The sequence below is a fragment of the Heloderma suspectum genome, chromosome 1, assembly GCF_057233095.1.
Source record: "Heloderma suspectum isolate Gila_16-S chromosome 1, 16-S_ref, whole genome shotgun sequence".
NCBI classification, from domain to species: Eukaryota; Metazoa; Chordata; class Lepidosauria; order Squamata; family Helodermatidae; genus Heloderma; species Heloderma suspectum.
Genome location: NC_139458.1, coordinates 179,085,277 through 179,102,721, shown reverse-complemented (window position 1 = coordinate 179,102,721; position 17,445 = coordinate 179,085,277). Strand labels below are relative to the sequence as shown.

Below are 17,445 nucleotides of genomic sequence, written 5' to 3'. Positions count from 1 at the left end.
CAGTCAGTTTTGGGGCCCAATTCAAAGTGCTGCTTTTTATTTTCAGAGCCCTTAATGGCTTGAGACCAGGTTTTCTGAATGATCATCTTCTCTGAATGCCCCTGCCAAGTAATGTGCAACTGGTGGCTACTGGGGAAAGTGTATTTTTGGTGGTGACATCCCAGTTATGGAACAGGTTCCCCAGAGAGGCTCACCTGGTATCTTTCTTACACTCTTTTTGGTGTCAGGTTTTTAAAAAAATTATGAACTTCTAATCACTATATTTTAGATCTGTTGTGTTGTTGATTTACTGATATCTTGTTGCATCTTAATGTTTTATTACTGTAAGCTGTACAGAGAACACTGTTTTGGGTGGCATACAAATGCTGTAAATAAATAGAAATCCTTACAGTCGTTTAGGAAGGTGTTCTGTCGCAGAAGACCTTTGACCACGATACCCTACTGATAGTATTTTCCAGTAAGCATTCTGTAATATGTTTCTGCTATAATTGTGTCTCACTGCAAATCACAGAAGAAAAATACCAAAGCATATGCCTCTTTCTATGCAGATAATAATGCCTTCGCCATCCGTCATGAAGAAGCCAACAAGTGCATCCAAGTTAAAAACCACCAGGTAATAGCAGGAGACTGCCAAGAGACGAAAGAGACCTTATGGACATGGGTCTCCCAACATCGACTGTTTAATTTGGGATCCCAAAAGTGCCTTGGACTAGATAGCACCAAATCCCAGAATTCCTTGAAAATGGTGAATTGTGACGCAGACCTTCTTACACTGTGGTGGCGATGTGGTGATGCCGCAATACTTACCGAATCTGAGAAGAAGCTGACTTTAAAGAATGGGGTTGTAACTACAAGCATTAACGCTTCCGATATCTGGCGGAGAAGCAATTCCAGTGATTTTATTTGTAAACTTCCATACCATGGTATGTATTTTATTTCTGTCATTTATTTTATTGGGAGAAAGAAGGGATTTGAACATGGGTTTTATTTAGTAAATATATAGGTAAATACTGACTTGCCAGGAGTTCAGAATTAAGGGTGGCTTCACAAATTACACAATTCAAACTGAGTTTGCCATCAAGTGGTCATTAAACAGTGAGCTGCAGCCATTCACAGCTCATTGATAAGTATATGCACATTTGGAAATGTGTTTTTTGCATTCATGTTTCATTTTTAAGTGTACACTTAAATGAATGCTCCTAGGCATTCATCTAACAAATGCAATGTGTGAAGTGACATGGAATCTAAAGAACAAAGTGATATAGATGATGATAATGATGATGTTGTGCTGGGATCCAGATGGTCCTGTGGATGTACACCTAATGGAATGTTGTTTCAGAGCAAGAATACAGAACGTTGTTGGGCTGGGGAGCCAGAGTGCCTCCCCAAGGCTCTCTGTGAGCCAGATGATGTCAGTGTGGCCCTGCCCACTGATATCATCACTTGCCCATTTTCACTGACTTCGTGTCTCCCTCTTAGCATGAAGAAAGGCACTCAGTCAGTGCTGAGCATCCTAGGAAGCTGACAGGAACTTGCAAGTTCTGCTTCCTAGGATGCTCCAGAGACATTCTATGTACAAGGCATCTCTGGCAGGAAGTATAGACCTGTTCCTAGGACATTTTTTCCTTTTTTTCGGCAGCTGTGGATGCTGGGGATCTGGGGGCTGCCAGACAAGGTTTGGAGGACCATACTTTTTGCGCCCCGGATTAGTTTAATGGCTGCATGTGGCCTGCAAGTAGTTCCTTGTCACTGACTTATAAGAATGTTGATTTGACAAGTGGTTAACTAGTGGCCTGGTTCAGACATTATAAAAGAACAAGCTGCTCAAGCATTTCACTCTTCTCCTTCATGTGTGATGGGAAGACATTTAAAGGTTTTTCTTTGGGTTTTGAATAAATTATAGCTACCTGTACTGTCCAAACTCAGTACCGACCACTGTACTGTGAATATTCTAACTGTGGCTAGTTCCAACGGAAGAGGATCAAACCATAGTTTCAGATGATTATTTTATTAAACCATTGTTTCAGATCCTGGTTTATAATAAACCACGTTCCTAAGTTGGGCCCTAATGGGAAACTGCAGGTTATTCAAAACTAAAAGGGAACGTGTTCAGTCTCTTATCCTGATGTACAGAGGAGACGTAAAAAGGCGGGGGAGAGCCTAAGGTTCAGTGTGACCTGTTCTCATAACTCTAAACTATAGCTTGTTCTAAGTTTTATATTTTAAGATACAGTCCTATGCCTATCCAGACAGAAAAAAATGCTGGGACTTGTAAGGTCTAAACTTGCATAGGATTGCATCCTTAGAATAAAAGATCCAGCATGATGGAATGGGAAGTTTGCTGTCAGGCTTGGATATAGAAAAAAAAATACCTGGGTTTTAACCTACAACCATGAAGCTTAGGTGGCAGTCTGTGTCTCGCCTAAACCTATTTCATAGGATTGTTGTGAGGCTAAACACTCCTAAAATGCAGGATACAAATATAATTATTTCCTGCTGATACAGATGTCCATCTTGCAACAGATGTGCCCAGCATATTGGAAAGGATCAAGTCAATAGGTCTCTTTTTTTCCCTACCTCTATGATTTTACATGCCCTCTCCCCCTGGCCCCAGTTATCTCAAGAAGGCCAACAATTGTGTAGCAACTTGTAGTTCCTCATTTGTCAGGCCAAGTGTTTGGGTAACATGTATTTTACCCATCCACCCTTAAATGGCCCCTAGGGCCAAGTGATTCAGATGTCCCTGGCGGGCAGGGCTCATCCAAACCTAGATGGAGGAATGCAGGAAGCTCCCTTTTTTCAGCTTCTTCCTCTGCTGGCTGTGGCAGTCACAGAAGTGTCCTCTAGGTGCCTTGAGCGCCATTTTGGGTGGTACTGTGGGCTGTACGTTTAACTAATAAATAAAATAAATAGTATGTTTAGAAGTGAGTGTAGTTTCATGAAATCTGAGAAACAATTACTAGATTTGGCATGCTGATCAATTTATTGGTCAAATATTGACCACCTATTTTTTGACTTGAGGTAAAATATTTCAAGAATGCTTATGAGTTGGATACAAAATTTGCCTCCTGTGGATGGAAGGGCTCCTTCCGTCCACTGCTGTCTTCTGATCCAGTGGAACATTGCTACTGGCGGAATGGGGAGGAGGCAATTTTTGCTGATTCACCCTCCCTCTGAAGTCCCCATGCCCCTCAAAAATCTGCTCTGTGGGGTTTGGACCCTCTGGAACAGTAAGAGAAATGGCACTGGGGTCCATGGGGGGCGGGGGGGGTCTGCAAAAATTACCTTTCCCCTTCCTCAGAGAGAGTTCTGAGCCGAACTCCGCTCCGGTGATGTTACCACCAATTGATGGAACCAACCCACTGGGAGCTTACTATTTTAATGTCATGATGGTTCCATTTGTTACCAAAGACTGCTTACCAGCACTCTTGCAAACTCTCCCGCCACCTGAGGCAAGAAAGCACACTTATGTCTGCTGGCTGCCATTGCCGCCACTGCTCCCTTTCACCCTCTGTGTCTGTTTCCCTCCTCCTCCCCACCGCCTTCTGGCCTGTCCAGTCAGTCTCCCTCTCCCCCCCATGTATCCACCTCCCTACCTACTATATTACTGCCACCACTACCCGCTCTGCAGAGCAGCTGAGCTCTCTGAAGAGCCACAACGGCTGGAAAAGCAGCCAGCTTTCCAGTGCAGCTTTTCAGACAGGTGGCCACATCCAGCTGTCTGGCTTGAGGGGTTCTTCCACAGACCCATGCATTGTAGGAGGGGGTGTCATTGGAGATTGCCTGTAATTGTTGTGAACTGCCCAGAGAGCTTCAGCTATTGGGCAATATAGAAATGTAATAAATAAATACAATAATAATTACTGTGGTAGTGGCGCTAGCAGCAGCAGCAAAGGGAGAGAGCCTGGTGGTGGCAGGTCCTCCTGGTGAGGTGGGGGGATAAGCCTGTAATTTGCCCCTCCACCGCCTGAGGCAAGGTTTCACCACACTTCATGGGAGGGCCAGCCCTGCAGTTTACCATCTAATCCTGCAGCAGTTGAGTACAAACCTGCGTACTTTGTATAACCACAGGCATCACCGAGCCGGAACACAACCAGTCATCAATGGTGCAGTGTAGGGTGTTGGACTCGGAAAACCCAAGTTCAAATACTGTCTGAGCTTTGGAATTTAGTAGGTGACATTGGGTCAGTATACCACCCTGGGCATCTTGGGGTAGGGCTGAATAAAAATGTAATAAAATAAATACTGTGTTACAATTCTTTCTAAAGTTACTGGGTTAGATCCAGACTAAATGATGATTTAGTCATGACTAAAACAAGTCCTTCTGATTTATTAAATGGAACTAAAGCATGACTAACTTAGTTTGGATCCAACCCAGTGTTATGGTTTCATAATAACAGCTGTCCACTATTGGTTTTAAGTAGCATATGTATTAAACCTGTTGATAATGATCATGTTTGTGTCCTCATAACATTAATGCTTTAAGAATAGTTAATTCAGACGGCTGACATAATCTTTTTTGACAAGTCACATACCCAACTCTCATGTTAGCTCATATCAGTTTTATAGATGAGGAGCTGGTAATCTGAGAAAAGGTGGCTTGCACAAGGTCACAGATGGCTGATCTAGGATTTCAAGTGAAGCTTCCCAGACCCAATTGCAACACTCTGGGCTCTGCACCACATTTGTGAGGCTTGCTCCTGGTATTAGATCCTAGTAATGGTTATTTTAATAAGAAATTAATTATCGCTTCAGTCCTGTACCGATTTACCTGAGAGTAAGCCCACTGAACTCAATGGGACTTGCTTCTGAATTGCAAGGTGCAGATTGCAAAGCAGGCCAGTAGATTCTCAGGAATGACAGAAGCTTCATGGGAGAAAGAAAAATAAAACAGCATGCTTGTTCCATCGTTCAACTGCTACTGTGGTTTTTTAATTACACGCCGTGTTTTATTTCTAACGCTGTGCTTCCTAAAAGAAAAGAAACAGGCAAAACCTGTCCTGTAAAACCAGAAGGACCAGAAATGAAAGTACCATAATTACTAGGTTTTATGCTCTTATCAGACCCCAACCCACCTCATGAATTAGTACCCATGAAATAGGTGTTAGGGAGTCTTGTCAGTTCCTTTTTATCTGGGCTTTCTATATGACTGGTTGCACGGAAAGCACTCGTAGTTACATTACATGTTACAAGACAGAGTCTTCATGAATTTGTGGTTCTCACTGAGGAAAACATTGGACATGTCTGAACAAATAAATCAAGGCAGCTTTTGTCTTTTTCTCTGGTTGCTGTGGTGAAACTTGGTTGATGTGGTTCACGTCACGCAGCTCTTTCTAAGCATATTTATCTTTGTGTGTTTATGTAACTAGGAAGAATTAATGCCTAAATGTGCTTGTTTTGCTGTTCCTTTCCTGTTCTTTTTTTTCCCTTTTGTATCATGTCTATTAGATAGTTCCTGCTCATGGGCGTTCAGTGTTGTTTTTAATCTCTGTACATCTAAATTTAGGCAATTTATAAATTAATAATTCCTAGTGAATCCAAAAGGGCTGCTGTTTTATAGAGTTGTGCTGGCTGACATTAACCAGACCACTTCAGGGTATTTATTTATTTATTTATTTCTATACTGCTGAATAGCTGAAGCTCTGGGCAGTTAGCAAAAATGTGTATCTATAATGGCTTGATCCCCACTGACTACAGTGAAACTGTTAGACTGATCCTATAGTTCCACTTTAATGGCAGCCCTTCCGTGAGCAAATACTTTTTAAAAAATAAGTACCCTCAAACCTAAAATAGTAGTGATGAATTGCCATACAGTTATACATATATTTCTGCAAAAATCGTCTGAAGGTTCTCATTGAGGGGGTTGGACTCAATGGTCTTATAGGCCCCTTCCAACCCTACTATTCTATGACTACTGTTCTATGAAGGAGAGAGAGCCTTTCTTTGCCTCCTAGAAAGAAATCAAAACCAGTCAAAGGGGCTGAAACAGGTAGTTGCTAGTTTTGCAAGCCAGAGGTTACATAGCACAGAATTCTTGATGGGTCCGCAAACCGAAATAAGTAGTGCTGAGCTGTTATACAATTCCACGTATATTTTCTGCAAAAATCCCCTCAAGGAAAGCCTTTCTTTGCTTCATAGAACAAGTAAAACTGGCACACTGGCCACGTTTGCATTCCTGTTGAGCTAGATTGAAACAACTGGAAAAGTTTATGTGGTTGAAAAAGAGGCAATCTCTTTTCATCAGCTTGGCTGTTCTCCCTTATCAGTTACATTCACTTTGAGGTTACTCCTTTCCTCTTCATGGCAAGGCATATTTTCAGTTTCAATTTTAAACAAATATGCTGTCTGATTTTGTTTTACTGCATTGTTTTGATTTTTTTAAACAGAGGAAATATAGGCAAATAAACAAATATATACAAAAATACATTTCCACCAACCAAAGAACTTGTCTGGTTTGCCTAGGATGGAAACAGTTTTGAGCTAACAGCTGGATTTTATATTTCAAATCAACAATTGATTTGTTCAACAGTTGTTTGAGGCTTTCTTCTCCCCAGTGGTCTGAGGGGGTACTGAAACCATCACATCACCTGGCAAAGCCCAGTTTGAATGTCTGCAGACCCTACTCCATATCATCTTACTTATTTATTTACAATATTTATATATCGCTTCACATCCAAAGATTTTGGAGTGGTGAACAACAAAGATAAAAGAATAAAACACTATGTTAAAACAATTGCAACATTTTAAAAGAAACATCAAACCTTAAGACTCTGACTGTGCAGATATGCTGACAACATTCTCTTTCTCCTCCACTGTACCTACTAACCTACTTTTTGTAATATCTTGCCTGATGATCTGAAGATCTCCAAAACTTGAACATTTTTTGTGATCTGTGAGTTGGCCTAATAAAAGTATTGCGCTATATGGATTTTGAAATAAATGAGATTCGTCTGTGAATGGCATACAAGCAGCCCCCTTGTGCTAGAACTGTTGCCAGCTATTCTTGTTGTTTCCACCACAGAAACCCACATTGCGGTAAACAACAATAGGGTAGCACTTTCCAGTAGTTGCACAGCTATGCATTACTTAGCACTACAGCTGTGTTGAAAGCTTGATACGTCAGAAAGTCATGAAACTGCTCCAGGAAGGAAGGTCATATGAACAGTGGAGTCCTGGAATTACTGGCAGATAAGCTTTAAGAGGATAACCTTTAAGAGTGGTTTTCACTATCATAGCTAAAGCCTGTTCCTTTTTCTTTCAAGCAGGGCAGAGTCCCCTTACCAAGGAGATCCCGTAGCCCAGAGATAGGCATCAGGGAGCCTGTGGGCACCAGTGTGCCCTCAGACACCTTTCTTGGCACCTACCAAAGGGCCCTAGCTGCCCTACTTTTTATTGTTTATTTTTTAATAACAAAAATCCTTACTGGCAGCTGGGATCGCTTCAAAGCAAAGTGAGAGCCCCTAGTTGCTCCCATCTTCTTTTCCATGAATGCCTCTCAGCCTCACATGGGGCTCAAAGACTTTCTTAGGAAATGAAGATTGAGGATGGCTGCAGGTCAGTGCTTTCCTCTGCAGTGCTCTGATTTTGTGGTGGTGCCCAGGACGGTTTCTCAAATTACCAAATGTGCCCCCAGGCCCTCAAAAGGTTGCCTAACCTCTGCCCTAGCCTGAATGCTTGGTCTCAGGAAAGCCCTCTTCTGGGCTTGTGGCAATTTCTCCTTAATGCTTCCAATCCAAATATCTGCAAGGAGTAATTGTTGTGAACTGCCCAGAGGGCTTCAGCTATTGGATAGTATAGAAATGTAATAAATAAATAAACTCTAGCACTGCAGCACCACATGAATACCAAAGTACATCAGCTGCAGTTCTAGCACTGCCTGCTGCTATTACTACCAGCTATGCTTTCGCACAAGTCCAAGGGCAACTCTGTGCTGGATTATATCCATTTTAAAAACTGAAAATATGCCTTGCCAGGAAGAGGAGGGGAATGACCTCAAAGCCACTGGGGTTGATAAGGGAGATCAGCCAAGCTGATGAAAAGAGATTGCCTCTTTTTTTTCAAGCCCTTAAACTTCTCCAGTTGTTCCAATCCAGCTCAAAAGGAATGCAAATGTGGCTAGCGTGCCAGTTTTACTTATTCTCTGAAGCAAAGAAAGGCTGACCTTGAGGGGATTTTTGCAGAAAATATATGTGGAATTGTATGACAGCTCAGCACTACTTATTTCGGTTTGAGGACCATTCAAGAGTTCTGTGTTGTGTAATCCTTGGCTTGAGCAAATCTTACTGTATTATATGTTTGTTCATTTTAAATGTTTACAGGCCACCCTTAAGGGTAAATGCCCTTTCAAGGTGGTTTCCAAAATTAAACACCAGTGACAAATGAAATTTCTCATAATACAAACAATAATAAGAAAAAAACAAAAAACATCAAGCCTGCAGAATACTAAAATCCAATAAAACCATCAGCAGTCCAATAAAACCCATCTCATGAAAAGCCACAGAAAATAAATGGGTCTTTAATGCTTTTCTAAAAGCCTGTAATGACGGGGCCTGATGAACCCCACCTGGTAATGCATTCAGCATATTGCCCAAAAGGTTCTATTAGTTTCTACATTTCGCTGTAACACAGAGAACCATTCTGTCCAATGCATAGTTTGATAAAGCAACATAAATTAGTTTGTGTTGTAGTTCAACCATCCGTGCATACAGAGAGAACTCAGTAAAGCTAAATCTTTTCCCAAAATATTATGTCATGCTACTGTATGGTTAAAGTTATACATATTGCATAGATGATGGCTTGCAGTTGTTAAGTTTTTACTTCCAAATGACCCAAAGGATATTTTTAGTATTGCTTGATTTTACCATGCTTATATATTCCGATATAATTTTCCAAATATTAAATACATTTCTGACTGTTTTTCTCCAGAGATTTATACCAGGGATGGGAATTCCAATGGAAAGCCATGTGAGCTCCCTTTCCTGATGAATAAGACATGGCATCATGACTGCATACGCAATGAAATATTCAAGGATGGTGAAGGGTGTTCAACAACATCTAATTTCAATCGAGACGGAAAATGGGGTATCTGCTTAAAACCAGGCAAGTAGCATCCTAAAACAGCATCTTGATAAATTTATTTGAATATACTATTTATTTTTTGCATTGCATAGGCAGAAATTGGATGAGCAGGATTTCACATCTACTAATAGATTTAAGATTATGAATATAATGCTCTTGTAGTTCTTCATTGTACAGAGGTAATCTTGGTCAGTAGAGCTGACCTGGGATTTGGGGTTCAGCCTGTATTGGGTGGGGTAGCACTCCCCTTGAAAACATAGGCTTGTAGTTTGGAGGTTCTTCTGGACCTGGCTTTGACTTTGGATGCCCAGTTCTCAGCGGTGGCGAGGAGTGCCTGTGCCCAGCTGAGCTTCGTGCACCAACTACACCCAGTCCTGAAGAATGCAGATCAGGCTAGAGTGACTCATGCCTTAGTTACATCATGTCTGAATTGTTGTAATGTGCTCTGCATAGGACTATTTGAAGAATATTTGGAAACTACAATTGGTCCAGAATGCATCAGCCCAGTTATTAATAGGGAGCACGATGAAACAGTAGCACTGGCTTCCAATCCCTTTACGGGTACAATTCAAAGTTCTGGTGATGTTTTTAAAAGCTCTGAATGATTTAGGACCAGAGTATTTGAAGGGTCGCCTTCTCCCATACAAACCTGCCCACCTACTGAGACCATCTTCGGAGGCCCTCTTGTGTGTCCCAACAACCTCTAGTATAGCTGGGACTAGGGAGAGAGCCTTGTTGGTGGCTGCACCTAGGCTTTGGAATTTCCTTCCAAGAGAGGCTTGTCTCGCTTCCTCACAAATGGGTAGTGGTGGGCTCTCCATTGCTGGAGCTATTCAAGCGGACTATACAGCCTTCTGTCAGATGTTTTAAACTGGATTCCTGAACTGAGCAGAGGGTTGGACTCAATGGCCTAAATGGCCCCTTCCAACTCTATGGATGACCTTCCAAACATTGGTGAAGACCTTTTTTAGGAAGGCCTTGTGTATGTAATTTTAACTGGTTGTTTTAATATTGTTAATATTTTAAATATTTTTGATTGCTGTTGCATTGTGCATATTTTTGATGGCTGTTGCGTCTGCGTCTGCTTCTGGTTTTGTGTTTTAGGTTATGTTACTGGGATAGATGGTTTTAATTGATAAATTATTTGTTGAGCCACCTAAATAAGGCAGGATATAAATGTTTTGAAAGAAAGAACCTAAGAAGACTTCTAGTTTATGGTATAAAAGATATTAGGAAAAAATGCCATGATGTAGGGCCTGGTTCACTTGTACTGCATGTGGAGATGTGAAGGCTGAGGAGAAAGAACAGAAAAATTCAGGGAAAAACTCCCCCCCTGGACCATTTTTGGGTTTTTTTCTGTAAAATGAGACAAATTGAACAGAAATATTTTCTTTAAGAATTTAAGACCAAGTATTTATATATTGTTACCCAGCCTTTCCTGCCTCCAAAATGTTTTCTAAAAACTATTTAATAAGAACATTTCTTTAAGACCAGAGATGTAAATTTTCTGGAAATAATGAAACCATGGGAAAAATACATTTTTTAATCCTCTCTGTAAGATTCCCAACATAGCAGGTTCTTTCATTCCTTATTAAAAGTATTGATCTGAAGTATATTTTACCGATAGACCTTTATACTCAGTTTCCCAACATCTGAGTACAGTCACCATTGTGCATTCTTGACAGTAAATGTGCATTCTTGACAGCTTGGTTTTTGTTCTATAGAGTCCTGTGCTTCTGATGCTATAGCAGTCATTTAATGTAGTTCTAATCTATTCAGACAATAATTACAAATTTACTGAGTTTCCTTTTAAAATTTTAAAATATAATGATAATTTTATGAGCAAACTAAATTATACCTAAAATAACTAGGAGCAGAAAGACTGTTTTATATTCCAAAAGCAGCCCTCCCCAACCTGGGGCCCTCCGGATGTTTCGGACCACAGTGTCCAGCATTCCAATTTTTCTGGAAAAAAAACAAGGGCAGCGGTTCCTTGGCCTCAAAATTTTACATCTCTGCATGCATGCACACATGTGTGTTCACTAGTGGGACTGGGGGGGCAGAAAAAATCAGGCTTAGTAGATCCCAGTTTTTGCCCTCACCCCTGGAAACACAAGCACATTTGAAGACAACACTAGGAATGACTGTTGACGCGTCCCATATCCCCCTCCACTTGTCTTGTATTTGCATGGCACAGGGGGAGGATGCTGGGTGGAGATATAGGAGGTGAACATGGGCATCCTATTCACTGCAGTGCCTTGTGCTACCAGTTCATGAACCCATTCTCTCATGTTGAGGGATGGGGTGTTAGGAAAAACATAGATGTATTGAGCCCTGTGGGACTTCTCAACTGTGCCTGCATGAAACCCAGGTTTTTAAATGATATATTTGCCTTCACCAGAGGAAGGTTGTCAAAATACATGGGAGCATGATGCAGATTCTGGAAGCTGCTACCAGGTAAATACACAGGCTCCACGTTCTTGGAAAGAAGCATATGTCTCCTGTCAGAGGCAAGGTGGAGATTTGCTGAGCATCACCAGTGCATCTGAGTTACGCTACTTTCAAGGTAGGTTTGACTGTGTATAGTGAATTCCTGAAGAAAGCTGGCATTGACCTATAAGCAATAAGAAACCTTGACAATAGGAGTAGTTTCAAGGTAATTTCTAGTGCCTATCTCCCATGGAAAAAGAGAATGTCTTGCATATAGTAGAAGCTCTCTGTTCTATAGACCTGAGTTATTCAAAATGCCCGCTACCCAAATTTACTTCATTACCACTGAAGACAAAGATGCCCACAGGATCCTCTGGACCCCGATCGTGTTCTTAGTTTTTCCTCCTTTCGCTTTTCACCACCTTACCACTGTATGCCCTCTAATATGTACTTGTCATGGTTCTTCAACTGTGCTGAATTTCACATTATGAATAATCAACCATTTCCTCTCCCTCAGTAGCTGGAAAATGTAGACTCCTTTTGAAGAACCCCATAACAAGCTCTCAAGGCCAACCTAGATCTAAGGGTGTGAGGGTTCTGCATAATCCTGTCTGACAAACAGGGGCAGGCAGAATTCTGTGCAGAGAATGTTAAGCTTTGCTGATTACAGGAGTCAGTATTGCATAGTAAATAAAGTGTTAGACTTTGGTTTAGGGGAATTGGGTTTGGTCTAGGAGATTTGGGTTCTCAGGTTCCTATTCAGCTATATTTAGTGAGCTTGAACAAATGACTATCCCTCAAGCACAGTTCACTATTAGTAAAATGAAAAGTATGAAAGTTAAAATCGTATATACATTGTCAATAATCTGCAGATTTTTATCTCTCTTTCTGGATGGCTAGTTCAGAACCTTATTGAATGTTCAGATTCGTTCATAGGTGAACAACCCTACTTATCCAAACTGTCCCCTCCCCAATTCATTCAGGTAGATCAAGGTATATAGTAGTCAACCTTCTACAGAACTGTGTTGAAGCCTGAATTAAAAATAATGCTTTGTAGATACAAACATTCTGCATAATCCATGTTAGGCAGGGATTAAGGGAGGATTTTTATGTGTGGTTTTGGTTTTATTTTCATCTGGGTGGTGCTTCTCTCGGGTGCATGTCCAAGCAGGTTAAATGTGCTTATTTTCAGTAAACCATCTACATATACCACATTACCTGCTTTTCAAAGAGCACTTCACAGACTCAAATAAGACCAAAATTGTACAAGGATTTACCCTTGGTGTGTATTTGCCAAAAAATGGATCTTTGATTATTGTGACAGTGTCAAATTCCTCTTTTGTAATTAGAATTCTGCAACTTGTAAGGTTCCATTTTCTTACAGTGCAATCCTGTGCATGTCTACTCAGAAGTAAGCCCCATGCAATTCAATGGGACTTGCTCCCAGGGTCTGTGTGTGTGATAGGATTGCAGCCTTAATCTCTTGTCTTTATGTATTTTGTCTCTGGGGAAGAGGCAGGCTTTTTCCAACAGCTAGTATGTCGCAAATGTCTAATGACATTTTTGGGAGTCTCACTAGCAACTATTATATAGTACCTGTGACATCAATACTGACAATCAGTGCAGCTCTCCTCCATACTTAAGTTCTTTTGTGAACTTTTTCAAAAGTTTTTTTTTTTTTTTTTCATTGTTCTTAATTTAGATGCTACGTGCTCATATGCTGTGCTATATGACTGCTGGAGTACTTTGAAAGGGGCAAACACCAGCAGGGCTATAAACCATCCCCATATTATTTCCTGCCATTTTCTTGACTAGTTTTTGTTAGGCTATGTGCTCCCCTGCTTCCAATTTACAAAAAATGTAGCAAACACACGTTAGCACCTTTCCCCCCCAAACAAGAGTACATCCTATTATGTGGTAATGGGATTGCTAGTGCTGGATTGGGGATAACACAAATATATTGAATTCCTTATCTAAAGACCCTATGGGCAAGTTCTGAAGTGTGAAGGACAGCAAGGTTTTATCAAGGATATATATTTTTTTACTTCATAATATACAAATTAAACATAAAATATCTATATTACTGTTGATTTGCAATAATGAACTAGAAACCACAGGCACATTAGTCCGGAGCGATAGACCATTGATCCAAGCATGGCAAACAAGACTAAAGATAATGAGTAGTATCCAAGTGTGCCTTAGCCCTATTGACATTGCACTAGTGTAAACCAATGCTTGTGCAACATAACTAGCACTTGCTAGGGCAAAGGAAAACAGCTATTTGCCGCTGAATTTCATCAGCAAATTGCCACTTTTCCCCATTGCCCTAGCAAGTGCTAGTTACATTGTGTAAGCATTGGTATGCAGTAGCGCAGTGTCATTAGCATTAGTGCTGGGGCACAGTTGGATGCTGCCCACTTAAAGGATATTAGTTCAGCATTAATCTCAACAATTCTTAGCATGTGGACTTGCCCTTCATGCAAATGTAATGTGGGTATTACTAAATTCAAGATGAGAATGAGCTTTTAAAAAAGAACCATTTTAATATGAAAAAACCAAGAGAAGTAAGCTTCCAAAGTAAACATATGAACTATCACCTCTCCTACCACCATATCTCAGTCCCCACACAGCTCTCACAAACAACTGGTATCGGTCACCATAATTCAGCTGTTGTCTTCAACCAGACAGGAGGTTTTATGGGAAGCAGCAGTAGCTTAGGTAAGCCTTGTGCTTCCTACAGAGGCATTCCTATCTGTATTAATATAAAGATATGGAAATTCAAAATGCAGTATACATTTCTAGTGGTAACAAAAGGTAAAAAACAGGATTCTTCAACAACTTGAACAGATATATGTACAAACTCCAATTTGTACATATTTACAAATTACGTGTTTAAAATCGTCCTTTCCAGAGCAATGTTAAAACATTGATTTATCTCTCATTAATATTTGCATTAGCCCGGATCTGTGGCAATGAGCATGATATTCTATCCCCATTTAATGGATGTGAAGGGCAGTAACCTTCCTGCTGGTGTGGATAGCCTCTCTGTGTCATGCTGCTGTTTGCAATATTCATTTTAAATGGCATTGAGTTGGCACTCCAGCATCATTGTAGCATGACAGGCACTGTTAACATTTTTAAAAGATTTAACTTCATGAAATTATGTCAGAACGGAGAAATTGCATCACTTATCACTTGAGATTTCACAGGCACTGTCTAATAAATTCACGTGACATTCTTGTACAACCACATTCCACACAGCACTCATAACACCTATGGAAATACTGGGTGTATTTTCCCAGTGCCAAAATATTGGCGTTTGGATTCTAAAAACATAATATCTCAAGCAAGGGAAAGCAACCTTGAAATAAGATATTTGGATTGAGTATAGCAGATAATTCACAACTTGTGATTTTGTTTGAAAACATATGATTATATTGACATCTGATATTTTAACCCTCTAGCTAAAGATGACATTGCAGACATGTTTTGGATTGGATTAAACCAAATGGATAATTTTGGAGGCTGGCAGTGGTCAGATCATACACCACTGAACTTCCTTAGCTGGAGTCCAGGTAACTGTATTTGTCAGTCATGTAGTGCGATCCTATGCATGTGTACTCAGAAGTCCCGCTGGGTTCACTGGGGCTTTCTCCCAGGAAAGTGTGCATAGGATTGCAGTCTTATTAAATAATTTTTCATAACACATGATCTAGAACACTATATTAAATCTTCTATGGAGCGTACAGTTTTGGAGCCATTTTATAAAAGAGGGAAGAAACAACCATGATATGCACTTCAGCTCTTCCTTCTGAGTCCTGTAATTAGGTGAACCTATGATTTTATACTTTATTATTTTAAATGTCTTTATTCTTCTACAGAGATGGAAGATTCATCCCCACTAGATGGAACTGGCTGTGTAGCTATGAATGCTGACAATGGTTACTGGAAGAGTTATGCTTGTGAAACTGTACTTCCTTATGTCTGCGAGAAACAATTCAACAGTACTGAGTTGGAGTTTCCAGGTAAATTGGGATTGGGTTGGGTTTCTGGCAGGTAGTTACATAGGAAAATAGCATAATATTTACAGCCGTTGTTGCTGTTGTCTGTCACTATTAAGTAACGGCTGCCTTCTTCAAGCAAAGTTAGCTATGAGAGCTTGTTTGCAAGAACAATAGCATTCCAAAATGTCCTCAGCAAAACCAACGAAGACCCAAACCCTTACAAATGTTCTTCACAGTAGAAGATAATGAGATGCAAAGAGTAGGAGGAGAGTGCAAAAATAGTTAATTTTGTCCAGCCATAAAATCAGAGGAAAGGTTTTACGGGATTTTCAAAATTGCCAAAGAGTGGGATCCTATTCACAATTACTTGAAAATAAGTTCAAGAGAGTTTGCTCCCTAGCAAGTATGCCTGGGATTGCAGTTTGCACATTTACCTGGCAGTAAGTCTGATTGTATTCAGTGGGATCTTTTCTTTCTTTTTCTTTATTACATTTCTGTATTGCCCAATAGCTGAAGCTCTCTGGGCGGGTCACAACAATTAAAGCCATAAAGTACAAGACAATGAAATACAATATAAAAGTTTAAAACTACAGTATAAAAATAATAACCAAATAGAAGCTAGCAGCAATCCAAAGATTTAAAACACAATACCAGATATAAAGCAGAAACTGAAAAACTGAAATTATTTATTAAATATGTGTAGGATCAGGCTGCATGAATACCTCTTGGGTTGGGATTCATTGTTTGTGTTAATGCAAGATAGAAAGCTGATCTTGGGCAGTGCGAGGGGTAGCATTTTTAAAGAGAATATACATTCTTGCCAGCATTGGTGTAAGTGGAGGGAGGAAGGAAGACAGACAGACAGACAGAAAACCAGATTTAAGCTTCACTTGTGAAAACAGGATGACAGTGCTTCTGTGCCAACCGGGGGGGGGGGGGCACAATCTTCCATTCACCCATTCAGTGCACCTAAACCCTCCAGTCCATACACTTCAGCCTGCACGGCCCTCTTTCCAGTCTTGGTTAAGAGCAAAAGTGGAGACTGCAGTGTATGTACTGCCCCTAAAATCCAAGGTCTGATGTTAAACATGATTCATCCTGCACTACTTTATGCCTTATTTTTAAAATGCATTCCAATGTGGGTGCAAAAGCAGATTCTGACCTGCCTTCTACCCGGGCAGACTATTTCTCCATCTAGCCCAGTATTGTCTAATCTGACTGGTGGCAGCTCTCCAAAGTCTCCGGCACAGGTCTTTTATGGCCCTTTTAACTAGAGATACCAGGGTTCAAACCTGGGACTTTCTGAGTGCTCTGCCGCTGAGCTGTGGCCCTCCCCTACTGTACGGTCAGGTTTGTGCCATGCTCTAGTTTACCTTTGTTTAGAAATTGTGATTTTTATGCCACCGCCGCCACCACCCAGTGTAGATTGCCCAGCAAATAATTCACGTATTCTCTTTATTCTCAGGAGTTCAGAACTATGCAGAGACCCAGTGTGAATCTGACTGGTATCCTAACAATGGATTTTGCTATATGCCAATGAGCACCTCTGCTTCCTGGAAAGATGCAGATCACTCATGCAGTACAAGTGACAGTAACCTAATCAGCATACATTCCTTAGCAGATGTTGAGTTAGTTGTTACAAAATTCCACAATGGTAAGTTTGGCTAAACATGGGCATGAGTAGTCCTCTACATTTTTTGGCCTAAGCGTCTCTCTAAATTTATGGCTGAGTAACGTAGTGGAAATTTGGTTTAGATTAGTGACTGTTACTGTTTTGTCCATGGCCAGGTTTTTTACCATTCAGGATGACGGACTTGACAATAAAAAAAATTAATACATGATTCAGCCAGGGTAAAATGCACTGTGCTGGCTACATCCCTTTAAATCTCACTGTAACTATGAGAAGTCTTAGAATTTTTCAGTACATTCTAGG

The 17,445-nt window shown here is 40.6% G+C and overlaps 1 protein-coding gene across 2 annotated transcripts in view; it reads left to right on the top strand.

Annotated features, from left to right (window-relative positions):
- The window catches only part of LY75 (lymphocyte antigen 75), an 81,879-nt gene that overhangs the window by 9,003 nt on the left and 55,431 nt on the right, over positions 1–17,445 (top strand). For both annotated transcript variants that reach the window (XM_084811358.1, XM_084811347.1), the window contains exons 2-7: positions 549–923; positions 8,926–9,099; positions 11,480–11,644; positions 14,973–15,083; positions 15,390–15,533; positions 16,978–17,166. In XM_084811358.1, the coding sequence (XP_084667484.1) occupies positions 549–923; positions 8,926–9,099; positions 11,480–11,644; positions 14,973–15,083; positions 15,390–15,533; positions 16,978–17,166 (1,158 nt within the window). The remainder of the gene's footprint in view (positions 1–548; positions 924–8,925; positions 9,100–11,479; positions 11,645–14,972; positions 15,084–15,389; positions 15,534–16,977; positions 17,167–17,445) is intronic.